Source organism: Desmodus rotundus, chromosome 9 (assembly GCF_022682495.2).
Source record: "Desmodus rotundus isolate HL8 chromosome 9, HLdesRot8A.1, whole genome shotgun sequence".
In the NCBI taxonomy this organism is placed as follows: Eukaryota; Metazoa; Chordata; class Mammalia; order Chiroptera; family Phyllostomidae; genus Desmodus; species Desmodus rotundus.
Window position 1 is genome coordinate 40,122,415 of NC_071395.1, and position 17,640 is coordinate 40,140,054.

The following is a 17,640-nucleotide window of genomic DNA, read 5'->3' on the forward strand; positions in this document are numbered from 1 at the left end:
AAAGCAGCACTACCAATATGGCCATACTGAGCGAGAAACAGCTGCCAGACCCAGACAGGTCTTGGCTCACATGGAATCGAGTAGCTCTGACTTGCTCGCATCTTACAACTTAAATCCGAGTGAAGTGTGTTCTGCAACATGTGTACAAACACATCCCACCTGCAGGTTTCCTTTACCCCTCTCACCACTCATTCCTAGTGGCTCCAGGATAACCAATTTCACTTTTTACTGCTCCCACACACTCTGGAATGCATGAAAAACCCAGGCTCTTGTGCAGTGAATCAGACACTGCTGGCTCTGATGGAGCCCCTCCCCACCCCCACAAGTGGGCTTCCCTTCAGTGTCTTCAGCAATGAAGACTCCACACCGATTCTTCCTCTGCACAACGCGCTGAACAGGCTCTAACTGCAGAACAATCACTGATTTAGAGAAATTTGCAGTATTTGAGGAACACCTAAAAGACACATTTCTCACAACACTGCTGGCAAATTACCCCAATGGTTACGATCTAACTTGTAACGCACTGCACCAAATCCCAGTGCTCCAGATGGTCAGGTTTTGTTTCTGGTTTTCTTTTTTGGAAGGGGAAGGGGATGTGCCTTTTTTGCCACAAAACATTCTGTGGTGTCTCACGCAAATCTGAAGGTGCAGAGTGCAAGGAATTTTTATAAAATGACAACAGAGATGGCAAGCTCCAAGTGCAACTGCCTCACAAGGTACAGCCGTTGTGAGGTCTTCCTTTTCTGTTTTTGGGGATTTTGTTTGTTTATAATCTGGCTTTAACATACACGTAGGAAAAATGGAATTAAAAACCTGCAGACCTGCACCGAATTAGTTACAAGAACTAGGACACCCTCCCCTCTGAAAAATCCCACAGTTTTCTGCTAAAGACTCAGGAAAAACAAAAACCCAGTACACTTAAATCACTGAGCAAAATACCCCCAGATTTCCTCTGTCGTGTGTGTAGAAACTCCTTTAGCCATGGTATCACCTGAGGCTCTGTTGCTTGAATAGCTTCCTATAAGCAGCAAAGCTCAACAAAGGAACCACAAAGCTCTCTGTAAATACTTGGTCTAGGACACCCACCAGCCCACCTTGACTGGCTCTTCCTCGTGAACACTTAGACTCACCTGATTTGGTGACTCTGGACCGATTTGTGGTTCCTGGCTTCAGCTCATCTTCATCTTTTTCTTCTTTTTTAATGTCTTCAGGCTTTTTCCCCTCCTTTTTCTCAACCTTCTCTTCCTTCTTAATTACAGTTCTATGTAAAAGCACAGTTATTAAACTTGAGTGCCTGAGACTCTAACAGGAGCAGTCTGCTCACTGAGAGTGCCACACAGAACAAACCAGCCTGGCAAGTGGATGGGGAGAATTATTTGCAAACTGCAGTAATAACCCCCTCTTCAGACAAAGCCCCTATATTCCCACTTAAGTTATCTGCTACACCTCGAAATATGCAGGGTAAAACAGCACGTTCAACAGGATGTTTTCCCAAAATGCTAGATGCACTCATATGTATGACAGGCATGCGAGTAGACATGATGGAAGAATGTGAAAAACTATTTTAAATGTCTCATTTCGAAACATTTTGCATATGTGGAACATTTAGTTTTGTGGGAAAAAGTTTTTTCTCCAAATGAGTACAGTTCCCACAGCATGAAGCAGTGAGGCACCCCGCCCACCAACACTCGGCACCTGGTCATTTCTGCATACTTTTAAGGCATTAAAAATGGTGTCATATGCTAGAAAAAATGGCAGTTTTATTCTAAGCAGTGAAATAAATCATTATTGCCGTTTGAATTTGTCTTCCGTATTTCCTAATGCTGTTTATCTCAGGCAATTAAATTCTAGTCATTAAATGCTCACTGTGCACCAAGGTCCAGGACAGGAAAGCCAGGTACTGCCGGGTTCTCTAACTAGCACTTCTTGTCCTCTCCCCCAGCTCCCTCCTAAACTTTCACAGCATGGAACTGTCATTTTTAAATTAATATTCATTCTAAGAAAACTTTTAATTAAAAAAAATTAAAAATGTAAGTACATACCATAATAATTGATGGCATGTATCAAAATTAACAATTTTAAATGTTTTTTAACATATTGGTTTCCCTTAAAAAACCAAACCAAAACAAAACAAGAACGGCCTTAACTGATGTGGCTCAGTGGGCTGGGCATTACCCTGAAAACCAAAAGGTTGAAGTTCAATTCCTGGTCAGGGCACGTGCCTGGGCTGTAGGCCACATCCCCTGTTGTGAGTGTGTGAGAAGCAATCAGTCAATGTTTCTCTCACACATAGATGTTTCTCTCCCTCTTTCTTCTCCCGTTTCCCTTGTTCAATAAATAAATAAACAAATAAATAAAATACTATGCATGCAGCGAATGTCACAGGTACACTTGTCTCATCCCCAAGACAACCACCACCCTTGGTGCTATAACTGTTGATCACTCCACTCTACTTCTCAAACCTTCACAGCCACTTTCACATAACCCTGATGATCTTTAGGGATCTTTTATAACATTTCTGGAAACTGACATAATGGGACGGTCCTCGATGTGTGGCTCGCTAGCACTTTTCACCTCATGTTTCAAAGGTTAATTGTGTGGCTATGTACACAGATCTGGTTCCTTTCAACTGCTACACAATAGTCCACAGTTATTTACCATTTTCCTTCTGACAGGCTCGGGATCCCACCCAGTGACTACATGACTGCAAATAAAGCCACCATGAATCATCTCTGATGTACCTCTTCCACTATTCTGGAGCAGTGCCCTCTTCTTCCAAGAAGGACTGAAAAATGTCATGACAGGAGACCCCTCCCTACTTGTTCTATACTCATCTGGCACCCCCTTGACACAAAGAACTTATTGATAACACCAAGTTAAAAAGTAGTTTCCAGCCCTGGCTGGTGTAGCTCAGTGAACAGAATGCGGGCCTGTGAACCAAAGGATCGCCAGTCTGATTTCCAGTCAGGGCACATGCCTGGGTTGAGGGCCAGATCCCTAGTGGGGCCCATGTGAGAGGCAACCACACACTGATGTTTCTCTCCTCCTTTTCTCCTTCCCACCCCCCCCCCTAAAAATAAATACATAATTCTTTTTTTAAAAAGTAGTTTCTAAAAAACAAAAGCAAAAAGTCACATGCACAGCAGAAAAAAGGCTGGAAGGATGTACCCCGAAAAGTGTTCCCAGTGGGATTATGCCTGACTTCAGGTGTGTGCTTTCTAGATAGCAATGACAGAAAAGCCACTAACCAGCCGAGACAAGCCACCTTTATGGACAAGCTTCTCTATTTCACTTAGGCTGACAACTAAGCCCAGAAATTCTTAAAATGAAACAAAAGGTTAATAAAGATGTCTATTTGAAGGAAAAACATAAGGTTAAAAACAAATTTTAAAATGCTCAACCTCCTAGGCAAACCACTTGAGGGCAGTTTGGTTTTAAGCATCTTAAGCTCATGAAGTTCAGTGTCTTAGCACTGGGGGTTAAATCCTGTCCTTGCCACTTGCTAGCTGAGCTGTGTGACCCTGGGTTGGCACCTCGCCTTTCTGAGCCTGTTTTCTCTTCTATCTACACAGAACATAGACCTCACAGTAGTCTTCCGGGGACTAAGGGAAGCCACTGACATGTTAGCTGATTATTATCCGTTTTTTCCATAAACATATCTCACTTTTGTGATTTGAAAAATCAACAAATGAAAAGCATGTCAAGACACTAAGAAAAGCAAGAACTCTAAATAGCTCCCCACATTCTAACAATACAAACTTTTTCTAGCACTGCTACCAGACATGTCTCTTTCTGAAAAGTTGCTAATAAAATCGCAGGTTTCACTTCTAAGTACACGAAGCATTTCTCACAGGCCTACAATTTCCAATTTGGCAACAATAAAGACCGGCAATCGCATCATTAAAAACTTAGTCCAATGTATGAGTGTTGATGGCCATGGCCATGTTTATGTAACTATAAATTTTCTTACATGAAATACAAAGGAATTACTGTGAGACTAACGGTGTCTCAGAAAAGGGTTCAATTTCTAGAGTATGAGTGGACCTGGAAGTAGAAATAAATTGTGTTGACAATATAAACTTAATAGACACACAGTCTTCTGAGAATAAACCTTTATCAAGCATTATCACCAAGGTCTACCTTTCCCAAAAGATAAGCCTATGATTTTGATAAAAGTATAAATAAGCAATGCCAGCTCTGAAAGATCTGTCCCTACTTTCATCTTTTTTTTTTTTTTTTTAAGATTTCATTTATTTATTTTTAGACAGAGGGGAAGGAAAAAAGAGAGGGAGAGAAACATCAGTGTGTGGTTGCCTCTCACACGCCCCGTACTGGGGACCTGGCCTGCAACCCAGGCATGTGCCCTGACTGGGAATCGAACTAGTGACCCTTTGGGTTGCAGCCTGCACTCAATCCACTGAGCTACACCAGCCAGGCCTACTTTCATCTTGATTAAAGCTACAGATCACCTCTTTTATAAAAACAGTACTTCAGAGCTTTGGTTCTCAAATTAATGTGCCAAGGTACCCCCCAAGGTACCACAGTGAACTCACAGGTACTCTGGGATATTTTAAGTTTTTGAGGGAAATACAGCAATGCTTGACAACTGTCAGGTGCTGCACAAACTTCTCGCTTGAGGATGTTCATTTCAATATCCAATCAGGCTACATTCCTTTGAATAACAATGTGTCTTTGCAAAGATGAGTTGAAAACCAAGATTCATATGAAAATCAACCTGGACCATGAAATGACTCTAAGGTGTGAGAGGCTGTGCAAGGGCCCAGGATGTTAAGAATAAAAAAGAAATATTGTTCATTCATTTTGTGTGTTATTTTTTTTTAGCAGGCTACTAGGTAGTTTGGATGTAAATATTTATTGAGGATCACCTGAATCTACTTTTTAGCGATAAGGTTATTCCAATGAATATCTACTGAAACCTGAACATTGAAGTGGCAGCAAGACACAAAAATCACCTGCAATATAAATGAGAAGCTAGTGAGGCTGTCTGTCTACGCAAAGGACACATGCTTGTTTCATGAGTGACCCTGTGGCTACCATCCACCCTCCTCCTGGCCGTCATCCCGAGAGAAAGCTTAAAAAATAATCACTTTACTTTTCAATTTTGATCTCCACAGAATGATGTCTGTCAACACTAGATACTTTTTCCTTCTTCACTTCACACTCCTTTCTATCGGACAGCTTTTTCCCAGCAGGTTCGTTTTTCGCCTAAAACATAATGCAGACAGAAATGGCTCACAGGCCATGTCTTCTTCCACGTGAAGTTCAAGAGTTACAACAGGCAAGGACCATCTCACCTTCTCTACAGAGATCATTCTTCCATGAAGCTCAGTTCTGTGGAGATGGCTGATACACTTTGTAGCCTCGTCAGACGTTGACATGGTGACAAAGCCATAGCACCGAGCCCCAGGACTGCGGGCGTTGGTCACCACTTTAGCCCCGACAACCTTCATGGGAAAGGGCACTCTTATTTTTTCATACAAATAACCACACAATGTCAAAAATTATTAGCAGTTAACAGATCATGAAAATCATTTCCACTAGTTTTTACTATGAAGAACAGAAAATTGTCAGTTCTTCATAGTTATTAAAGCAGTTCTGACTAATCCTTACCTATCAAAATACAATTGCTTTTGATACAACATCAGCTCTCATAGTGACAAAAAAACAAATAGGAAAAGCTAAAATCAGTTAAACGTCACTAACCACAACTTGTTAATTAATCAAAAGCCTACCCCACTCAGACCATTTTCTCTAATTCCACTGTATCCATGCAGAGCTGAGGGAATATCTACTCAGAAATGCACCCCTATCTATGTGGCCCACAGCTAAGACGACCTCTAACACAGATGTAAAGCAAACTTCCGCTTCCAGCCAGAATGGAATAACATTAATCCCAAAGCATTAACCCTGCTACCCGAAACAACTTTAACAAAAACAAAAACAAAACAAACAAACAAAAAAAACAGGAGGAATTCAGGCAACAAGAGTTTTCAGACCCCAGACATTAGGACGCACAGGACGGCGACACCTGCAAGAGCGGAAACACATGGGGCGGACGGGAGGTTGTCCTGCCTTACAGCCTAGAGGTTCCAGGCCATGAGCAGGGATGAGGAACCAAGGGGCTGGTATCCCTGAAGTGAGAAGATCAAAGCAGTGAGCAATCACAGTACCACAGAGAGAGCCATGCAAAAGCGGCTGCAGAAAGCTGCAGAGCGCACATGCATGAGAAAAGCGTCAAGGCTAGGGAGAGGACTGCCTGCAGAAGCAGAAGGAACAATCCCTGGGCTCACCCAGTGCTGCAAAGTCCCACTTCACCAGGAGTAAACCCAATGACTGGGTGGGAAAGCCTGTAATTCATGGGCACCAGGCTGACTGCTCAGAAGGGTGTTGCTTCAAGAGCTGATGAAGAGAGCCTTCATCCCTGGCCTGATTGACGAAGCTCAACAGCAAGCCTCAGAAGAAGCCGGTAACTGAACTGTGCCCCAGCAAAAGCTCAAGGAAATGTGTAGGGACGCAAGAATAACTAGCTATCAACAAGGTAAAAGTCACAATGCCTGATGTCCAATTAAAAACAACTGGGTTAGCCAAGAAGCAAGAAAGGCTGGTTCTAATGGAGAAAACAAACTAACCAATACAATCAGACTCAAATGACACAATGACAGAATTAGTAGTCATGGATACTATGCAGTATTTTTAGCTATATCCTAAATATTCAAGAAGGTGGAGAAACAACTGAGCATGTTAAGTAGACACATGAACGATATTCAAAAATACCCAAATCAAGCTTCTGAGATGAAAAGTACATTAGATGGGATTGACAACAGACACTGCAGAAGAAAAGATTAAGGAACTCGAAGACATGGTGAGAGAAGCTATTCAAAATAAAACCGAAAACAGACCACCACCACCAAAGAAATCAGAGCAATATATAGAATCTTCGAAGGCACGGAATGCAGGAAAAAAAGTTAGCAAACAAAATCAACACACATCGTCAGCAAAGTGCTCCAAACCACTGATAAACAGAAAATCTTAAAGGCAGCCAGAGGAAGAAAAGCCATGTGTGCTAAGATGAGAAGCACAGCTAACTGGTCGGAAACAATGTGAGGCAGGAGGCAGTGGAGCCGGCTTTGTTATCTGGAATAAAATCAACCAACTGGAATTCCACACCCAGTGAAAACAGCTTGCAAAATGAAGGCCAAAGGATGACTTGCAGACACACAAATTCCTCATCGGCAACCCTGCCCTACAAGAAATGTTCGAGGAGGAGGAGAACGATACCAGTGGTAACTTGGATAAAAACAAAAAGGACTAAAGAGCACCCCAAATTGTGAATATGTAAGAAATTAAAAACTCACATTTTTAATTTGTAAGTCTCCTTAAAGGTAATTGTTAAAAAAAAAAAAAAAAAAAACCCACGAAAACAAGCCAATAATATGTGTGGCTTACTGAATAGAAAACGTATGATAATAACATCACAAAGGCTGGGGGGGCAAAGGCAGTATGCTATTGTAAGGTGCTGGTGTAATATCACTGGCAAATAGATTACAGTAAATGAAGACATGTACTGTAATTCCTAAAAGCAACCCCTGAAAAAAAAGTTGCACCTCAATCAAAGGGACAAAGAAAAAAATCAAAAGAGAAATCAAAATACATTGAAACAAATGAAAATGGACAGTTAATATATAAAAACCAATGGGATGAAGCAAAAACCATTCTAAGAGGGACATTCATAGCAACAGATGCCCACATCAAGAAACAAGAAAAATCTCAAATAAAAAACCCTAACTTTATACCTCAAGGAACTAGAAGATAGTTATACTAGTTATATATAATCATAGGTAATAAACCACAAATCATAAAAATACCCAACATAAAAGGCAGCAAATAAAGAGGAACCAGTGATTCAAGAAGACCCAGAAGAGAAAATAGAGCCAGAGCGCAGATTTAAACCCTGCTGCAAGAATGTCTGCATTAAATGTTAACGTTCTGTAGGACATCTGAAGTAAGGGTAGGGCCAGCCCTGTTGAAAGTGCAAAGGGCCCCTGAGAAATAGGAGCCATGGGTTCTGGCTCTGACCACCTCTGATTGTGGGTCAACCTGAACAAGTCATCTCTTCTTTTTCGACCTGTGCCCCCAACTGTGACAAGGTCCAGGGAACGATCCATGATCTCTGGTTCCCTGCAGACCCTGCTTTTGCATTGCTGCTCCCTCCCCACTCCACAACCCAGGGATGGAAGAGTTCTGCTCTGTCTGAAGAAAGCCCCGGAGCACCCCATATAAGGCCAAAGGTGACAGAAGCCTCTGCTGATGACAAAGGTGTCAGTTCTCAGAGGAGATGAAGCTTCGCATTTTTACCTCTCCTTAAGGTCAGAGAGATGAGTCAATTATGTTGTTTCACCTTTCTATCAAAGTAATTATCCTTGCAGGGGATCCCTTCCAATGACAGTTAAACCCATATGAGGGCACAGACCAGGAGAAGCTCACATATCCCTGTCTAGCCTGTTCCCCTTGCCCTCTGCCCTGAAGCTCTTCACAGCAGCCTTTGATGAGTTCACCCAAATTACAAAGCCCGGCCCCACCGTGGGGCCTTCCTTTATCGAAGCTGAACTCTACAAGCATGCTAAACTCCAATCGCTCAGGCCTTGCCCTAAATATCTTCCTCAGGAACCCACCTCCCAAATCTAAATTAGATCTCCCTGCCATACACAACCGGCATGCTGTAATTCTCCTTAACATACTTACTGCGTGTGTTATATTGAATATGTGTTTATTTTGTAAATGATTTTACCACCAGCCTGTAAGACCTATGATGACAGCGACTTTCTTCTGTTTGCTTAGGCTTTATAATTAGTGCCTGAGTCCAAAAGGAGGTCAACAAAATAAATGGGTAGATTACTCCTTAATAGTTTTCCAAGGTCTTCTGAATGCTTCTTCCGGATTCTGTCTGCTTAAGTCACTAAAGCATTCACCAATAGTCAACTGGGTGACGTGGATCTGGGCAAAGGTATGTCCAGAGCAGGTCAGGATGAGATAGCCACAGAAACTCTGTCCCTGCAGGAATCCCTGCAATTTCTTAACACCTCCAGGCACCAACCCCTACCTCTCCCTCAGAGGGCCACCTCCCACTGGCGCACAGGAGACCAGGGCTGTCCCTATGGCTTTTAAGAAGACTGCTTTATCGCCTAATTCTAAAGTAATAGAATCATTTTCAAAAGTCCTTTAAGTTCCTTGGAAAGCTTCTGAACTGCATTATTTTCCTCCTGCCCCTATAAGCAGTGTATCGGGTGACTTATTTCTAAACCATTACCACATCCCAATTCTCAAATTATATACTGAAGATGCTGTAAGATACAAAAGTCAACACTTCACTTACTGTTAAGGAGAAAAAAAAGTCAGCATGCCAGCTTTAAGTTTTGCATAGACCAAAAGATAGCAGCTTCTTGAAGAGAAGTTACAACCACAAGAATATTCAGACTGCAGCTATTTCCACGTTTTCTACACAGTCCTCTACGCCATGATGCTCTGTTCTGCCTGCTATCCACTCTCAACCAGAAAAAAAAGGCACACAACCCAAAACCAGGTGGGTTTTCCCCCCTTGAAGATCCCCACTCTTGCCTTTTGTTAAACCATGAATGACCACCAAATCAGCAAAGACTCGTGTATTTTTTCATGCCAAATTGAGGCGACGCAGCAAGACATAAGGGAGAGCATACCTTCCCATACTTGCTGAAAAGGTTCTTCAAATCTGTCGCTCGAGTTGTGGAGGACAGTCCACTGACCCACAGATTCCTACCAGAACTGCCGCTGATTCGACCTGGAGCAGGAAGGAGAAGATTATGCTTTGCCCTCAGGCATAAAAGGAAGCACAACCACTCCTAAGATGTGGCCCTCTCTCAAACACTAACTACATCCTATTTCAACTCTTCTGATCCAAGAATTTAATTACTGTCAACACCAAGGACAGAAGATGAAAAATCTGGATGGCAGAAACAGAGTTTTCTTACTTGAGGAATAGCCACATCTAGGTCTGTTACAAACTGAAATGTCTTCCAATGAAGATCACAACCAAGATACCGATTTCTATAACTTATTATTCAATAGAGAATGGGATTGTAATAGGATTCAGTGTAACAGAATTTTTACTATCCCATAAATGACAACCACGAGAGACATAAAACACAGCTCACCAACATTTAAAACTCATCTCTCGAGATACAATTATATGATTTATTCCAGCAATCCACAATGAAACAAACTAATGGATCCAGAACATGGCAACTTTCAGGCCCTCCCAAGCTAAGGGATCCACAGGTGGCTCCCCACCATGTAAGTTAAATCATACCTTTTTCATCTTTAATGACTGGCTTTATATCTTTTTCTTCCTTAAAAGAACTAGAGATAAAAGTTAATGTTAATCACACAAGAGAAAAACAAAAGAGAACTAAATTAAAAGTAAAATGTGCTAAAACTGAATACCTACCAGAAAATTAGTCTGAAATAAAATTTTAACAGACGCCTTTGCAAGCTTATATTGGATATCTGCCCCCCAAAATACAATGTCAGATTCTTATGTCAATCGATTTAACTGAAGAGAACACTTAGCAATTAAAAGCACAACCATAGTAGGTTGGGAAAAAGAAATCAAATCAGCCATTAAAAATACAAAGAGAAATCAAACATTCTTTAGAAATAAATTACAATTTCGTCAGTCTGGCTGGCCAATTGCAGAAAAAAAACAGCTTATGTGTGTCATTAAACGACCAATGAAAAGGAGATAGCGTCTGGTCTAAAACTGAGAAAAAACAAACCTCATTTTCTGATCAGCGCCCTCACTGGCTGAGGACTCTTTAGGAGCCGGAGGGACTTCATTACAAGCTTCAAAAGCAAACTTCTTCACGTCTTCTTTGCTATCTCTGAGGTCTGGGCTTGAGGCTTCCGGGGGCGCTTCCGAGACCTCCTCGCTAGAGGCTTCCGCGCGCTCTGAGGCTTTACTACTCTGCTCAACTGGCTCCTCTAGCCCTACAGGCTCACAGTCCGTCCTCTCGTCACCGCCTGTCTGCTCCACGGGCTCCCTTTTCACTACCGCTAACAGGGTGTCTGCCTTGCTCCACTGAGCTTGTGCTGTTGACTCGCTGGCCAAATCTAAATCACCCTCCTCCGGATGGCCGCTGCCAAAAAGGTCTTCTTCCTCCGCAAGCTTTCTGTCTGGCCCCACGCTACTTGTATCCTGTGCAAATGGCTGCTCCAGCTCGGAACCTTCTTCTTTTACTGGCTCAGATTTACAAGTTTCCCCCAAAATGTCGAGTATTTTCTCATTTTCTACGGATTTAACAGGAATAGAATGGCACAAGGTTTAATTACCAGGGAAATAAAGCAATCACAAATGCGGAACTGGCACGGCTGCCACACTAACACGAAGAGAACTGCTAGCTACACAGAGATTGGAAAACCCGCGGGTACACATGTTACACTGGTTACACTACCTGCACTCCAACCGACTGCTAGAGTAAGCCGCTACGCTACACGGTAAAGGCCCCCACAGATTTAAACACCTACAACCACTTGGCTGCTTCTCGATAGTCTTCTTCATGTTTTGTTCAAGTCTGGGTCTTCTGACTTATTTTTCCAATGTCCAAGGTGCTGAACCGAATGCAGTCACCATTCAATGACAGCTCAATTTCCAAATTTCTTTGAATTTCTTTTAACAGAACAGTCCAAAATGAAAACCAGAAACTCTTCAGATGGCGAGAGATAAACGCAGTTCAGAAGGGGAATAATATGTTGGAAATTTTCACGAAGAAACTCTGTTTCCTCTTCTGGAATCCAGTCACTTCTCAGGTTATAAGTGCCCTGACAATCGCATTATCTGCCTTAACTGAATTAGTCAAATTGACTGCAGAGAAATATCACAAGATCTGTTTCATGTGTAGAAACACATGGAAGAATCACAAGGAGAAATTATGTAAATGCCATTCTATGTGGTTAGAGAGATGAACATAAATCACTACATCTCACCACATATATATGACCTCTAGAAACCGTAACGGCCATTCCACAGATCTGGTGATATGAATGGGTTTCCAATCTCTGATCCTTGTACGATCTGGATTGTCCACCATTAAAATCATTTATAAGACCATAACACAGCATATGATATATAGACAGCTTGAAAAAATTATAGTGAGAAAACTTTCAAACCATAACTGTTGTGTTTCTCTTATCAGTACCTGGCTCCAACAGTGGTTCTTCAATATCCTATTTATAAAAAAAAAAAGGGAAAGAAAAACCACAGGCACTTAAAAACTGGCCAGATACATTTCCCAAGCAGATACAGCTTTCACTCAAATATGAATAAATGCCTGTTTCAAAGAACTTTCTCCACTCAAAACAATGTATTCCAACCTACAATCATTCTGTCAGTTTCTCCCCAGCAAAAGCAGAAAGGTTGTGGTACTATTTAGCTTGTTCAAATCTCCTTAGAGTCTGGCCACCCCATCCCAAGTCCAAGTTGTTTTAATGGTCTCACACAGATGGCCAACTGCTTTATACATCACACTAACCTGGAAAAAACAAATGTGTTTCTCCCAACATAAACTATTATTTATAACTGGAACCGGTTAACCAAACCATTTCTTCACCCCACTTAAAATCTCTCCCTGACTTCCCACTGTACGTAAGACCATCTGCTAAATCCCTTCCCAGCCCATAGACTCTGGTAGTCAGGCCCACCTGCGTCTGCAGCCCCATCCCTGCCCCTCTGCCCTTACCCTGTGTACTCCACTCCACCCCTACAGTGAGCCACATCCCCTCTACCCCAATGTCACACCTTATTTTGATTAGGACTTCCTCCAGGAAGCCTCCTAGGTGCTTTTGTTGGCCAACTACCTGAACTTCCCCCTCATTGAACTTCTCTTCCAGTTACATTCTTTTTGGTTATTAACCCTGCCCTCACTAGACTGCAAGCCCCCAAACTGACAGGTTTGGCTCTCAACCTCTTATCCCCAGCACCAGGCTATCAATGCTCAGGGAAATCATTTTTACATACATGCACATATCCTTTCCTACTATGGAAAGTTAGTAACACTCACGTAAAGTCTCCAGCAACACAGAAACCAATGGTCACTTACCGAAGGTACTTTGAAGTCCAACGATGAAGTGTCCAAAGTGCTTTCAAAGCCTTCCCCATCTACCTGAGAGATGATGAAAGGTCACTTTGTGGGGACAGAGCTCTGTATGCCAAAACCTGTGCCTCACTATGTTCCAGGCAGCTCACATGTCTATTTCCTTCATAGACCTACTTCCATTTGCAAGTCAAATGTTAGATGATTTGGTTTATTACTTTCCTCCTTGACCCCACTTGCTCCAGCACTGGCTAACACCAGCATGGCTGACAGAGGCTCGCAGGTGTTAGGCATTCTGTCAGCACTGTTCCAATGAAGGAATGAATTCACTATCTAGGCAGTGTCCACATACTGGTGGTCTGCATACACCGCTCTGCCACAGAATTTCCAAAGTAGAACTCAAAACCAGGCACTCCTCTGATTTCACTTGATAGCAACACATTTAAAACAACAGTAACTGGCACTTTCTTCTGGAGTGCCTTATTTAACAAATACTTAATTTGAGTGTTTTTATCATTTACAATACCAAAATAATAAAAATAATGAAATAAAAAACCAAACAGGCCAAACTATAGTAAGGTTACCAAATTTGAAGGTTTTTTACTGTTTTTAATTAAATACAAAAATATCCCTTTCCAGGTACTGTTTTTCACTTTCTAGGCTCGAACCTGAGAACCTGGATGCTTCCATTAACCAGAAAGTTTAAAACCAATTACATTCTCTGAAAATAATTAACATGACACAGCAGGACCATGCCCAGAGAGGGCAAAATCAGCTGCTTAATGCCACCCCAGGTTGAAGTGTGGTGATGTTTGGACTTCATGACTTTTGACCTTGAAGGTTTAAAGTTCAGTCCTACCAGAGCAATTTTTTTTTTCAGTTTAAAGCTGTAATGTCTTAAGTAAATAACACAACCAAACTAGAATGGCTGGACATGCCAAGTTGGTGAGATTAAAATGGCCATCATTTTTAAGACGGCCACCACAGACAGCTCTATGCCAAAATACTGGAAGAACTTGGAAAGATGACACTGGTAACAATTAAAGTCCTACCTTACACACAAGAACATTAATAGTGGATCTCTTTAACAGGAGAGGTTCTTCTGGGATGACAAATATTTTTCTTCACTGTATTTCACATCTTTTTTAAAAAAAGTGTTTATTTATTTATTTTTAGAGAGAGAGAGGAAGGGAGGGAGAAAGAAAGGAAGAGAAACATCGATCAGGTGCCTCTCATAGTTCCCCAAAAGGGGGCCAAACCTGAAACCTAGGCATGTGCCCTGACTGGGAATTGAACCGGTGAGCTTTCAGTAAGCAGGCCAGTACTCAATCCACTAAGCACACCAGCCAGGGTAGAAAATACTCTCTACCAACTGTGCCAACCTTTTATGACTTATGCTTAGAAAACATCTCCCACCCAATTATAAGTATTCTCCAGTACCACAAAAAAGTTATCCATTAATTAACATCTGACCTATGTGGAATTTAAACTGACACAATTTACCAAGGTTCAGATCCTAAATTAAGTGGCTATGGTGACTGGTGTTTTTGCTGCTATCTATTTAATCAACCCCGAGTGCAATCTCGTTTATATAAACAGCACATTAAACACTGGGAGCCTCGGGGCTCCTGGCACATTCCATGTGTCTTGGCGTTACCTACAGCATGTTCTGTGAGCTGAGCTGGGAGCTCTCTCAGCTGTGCAGCCACATACTCTTTACTATCACAAAGAGAATCGAGGATGCTGTCCGTTCCTTCTTCCCCAAAGTCAGGGGCACTGCTGTTCTCGACTTCAGCTTCTTCTAACACACTAACGTCCATCATGTCAATGTTCTGCAAGCTCTCCAAACTTGCTTCCACATCCTCCTATAAAGAGGAATGAGAAGTGTCAATGACCAGGTAGACCAAACTCAGAGCTCCTGCCATCGTCTCCACTGTCACACCACATACCTGCCCATCTCTGGAATCCTCTTCCAGGCCGTTGTCTTCTGTGCCTTCTTCCTCTGTCTTCTGTCCTAATAGCAGAATTAATTGTTCAATCAGGTAACACTCAAGTCTGGCCTAATAATTAGTTTATGTAGAACAATAGATTTCTATCTTGGAAAAAACATGTTACAAGGAAACTAGAAGAGCCTGTTCAATTGTATATAATTTTGTCTCTGTTGGGACATGAATATCTAGGATTTCTGTAATATTGTCAAACAAAGCATTTTGATTTTGAACAAAATACCTAAGAGCTTCAAAAGATTTCAAAACCACCCTAAAGTGCTGGTTGGTGTGGCTCAATGGATTGAGTGCAGGCCGTTGAACCAAAGGGTCAATGGTTTGATTCCCAGTTGGGGCACATGCCTGGGTTATGGGCCAGGTCCCCAGTGGGGGACGCTCAAGAGGCAACCACGCGTTAATGTTTCTCTCACTCTCTTTCTCCTTCCTTCCCCCTCTCTCTAAAAATAAATAAATAAAAACCTTGAAAACAAAAACAAAAAAAAACACCCTAAAGTAAAACAAATATCCCAAGAGTGAGCAAAGGATAACAATTTTCAAAATTACAAAAGTAATTTTAACATGCATCTAGTAATCAAAGAACTGTGACCTCCAATATCATCTTGGATTATTAACTGGTAGTTTTCCCTATATTCCACCATTTCAAGCAGGTCACCTGCTTTTCATCAGTCTTCAGCTCAGGAACATTTTTCTGCAAAGCAAAGGCTACCATAAGGCACATGGTCATCCTGAGTCTTATAAATGCAAAAGAACTATTTATAGTTAATGCTAGGCATTCCCGCGGCAGGGGCAAGGGGGTGTTGAGGGAAAGCAGAGGCTCCACACGTATCAAAAGCCTCAAAAATATACATGGAATACCTTTATTCCAGGTACTCCCCTTAGGACACATATTAAAATGTCTGACAAGAAATTCACAGCACAGGTATTTATTTCATCTAGAAAGTGTACACAGCCTAAACATCTGAAACAAATTAGAGCACATTTTGTCCACATGTGGGATACCAGCAATGGGAGTCAATGGGGAGAGTGGAGTGTCATCTGGCAGTATCTGGAGACGTGCTGGGGGCATCACACCCGGGGAGGTATGCTAGTGGCATCTGTCTAGTGGATAATGAGTGACTGAGGATGGTGCTCACCCTCCCACTAATAGTTCACTCCAAAGAGTCAATAGTGCCAAGGCTGTGAAACCCCATGGTACACCATACAATGTCTTACAACTTAAAAAAAAGGTCTCAAAGAATATTAAATGATATGGTAAAGTTCCCATAAAGTTAAAAAAAGGAAACAAAAACACAGAGACCTACTTTTACTAAAAAGCACCTGTACATTTGTATACATGGAAGTGTGAAGAGGCATACAGGTGGAGATGACCGAGCAATCATCAAAAGTGGTATTAGAGATCACCTTATTTTTATGTGTGTACTTTTTACATTTTCCAAATTATCGTAAAGTAGTATTTTAATATTTTTTAAAGTGAGAAAATTAAACATAAGAAACCTCAATCTTTGATACAGGCTCAAACTGCAATGTCTATACCTTAGGTATCTCATTCACCACTGTATCAGTAATCACTCGAGAAATGTACTCTTACTACGTCAGATACTGTACTCTCTACGTCTCATTGTCTAATACTCCCCACAACGCTAGCAGCTTTATTATCTACATTTGATACATAAGAATTTGGTTCCACTCCAAAGCTGGGACTCAAAAACTCAGCTGTACCACTTCCCCTTATATCTAAACCCAGCATATGCTTTTGAAATATACTGTCTAAAAACGTTTAGCAATTGCATCCAATTTCTAGGCCTCTAAGTAGTAGCCCACAGTGCCCACACAGGATGTAAACAGGAGAGACACACACCCTAAATCTTCAACCAAAAGTGCCCTAAATAAGAGTGGGAATGACAAACACTGGGCTGCACCCCATTCCCAAAGGCCTGGTCTCTGGTGACTAAAAGCTGAAACAGAGACTGGGAGGCAACAGGACAGAAACTAGAAAATCAGTTTCCCACATAAAACCTAATTCAAAATTGTAATCTTTCAAAACATATCCACAAGTATTCCACAATCTTGCCTGCTTAGATGAGTACGGGAAGGGGTCTTTAATGAAACCTTCTTCAGTTTAATGAAGAATTTTTCCCTAAGTTTAGCTACTCTTTGTTTTTAAAAGGCAACAGTCAATCGTGAATTTCCAGAAGTAGTCCCACTCTATGACCCGGACTCTGAGAAATGATTGAATTCCTCTTGATCACTTTTACATAATCTTGAGAACCTACTTTCAACCAGGACACCATGAGGTTCTAACACTTCATATCACTAACTATGAGACAAGATACCCCCCCCCCCCAAAAAAAACCACGCTTAGCTCAACAACCTGCAGGCGCTATCCTCTGTCCCTGGATTCCAGCCACCAGCTACTTCTCTGGGTGTTGGTGACTTCTTTGAAAGAAGAAGGGGAAGGAGCCAAAGCTACGGCTGTAGTATTATAAATATTC

At 41.7% G+C, this 17,640-nt stretch overlaps 1 protein-coding gene across 2 annotated transcripts in view; it reads right to left on the bottom strand.

The window, feature by feature from the left end:
- SAFB2 (scaffold attachment factor B2) overlaps positions 1-17,640 on the bottom strand; it is a 32,761-nt gene that overhangs the window by 12,090 nt on the left and 3,031 nt on the right. For both annotated transcript variants that reach the window (XR_008425113.2, XM_053910971.2), the window contains exons 3-12: positions 15,092-15,156; positions 14,800-15,007; positions 13,149-13,207; positions 12,249-12,276; positions 10,830-11,340; positions 10,364-10,413; positions 9,735-9,835; positions 5,316-5,465; positions 5,114-5,226; positions 1,131-1,261 (exon numbers count right to left, since the gene is read on the bottom strand). Coding sequence is in view for 1 of the 2 variants with exons in the window: in XM_053910971.2 (XP_053766946.1) it covers positions 1,131-1,261; positions 5,114-5,226; positions 5,316-5,465; positions 9,735-9,835; positions 10,364-10,413; positions 10,830-11,340; positions 12,249-12,276; positions 13,149-13,207; positions 14,800-15,007; positions 15,092-15,156 (1,416 nt within the window). In the remaining variant the exon portion in view is untranslated. The remainder of the gene's footprint in view (positions 1-1,130; positions 1,262-5,113; positions 5,227-5,315; positions 5,466-9,734; positions 9,836-10,363; positions 10,414-10,829; positions 11,341-12,248; positions 12,277-13,148; positions 13,208-14,799; positions 15,008-15,091; positions 15,157-17,640) is intronic.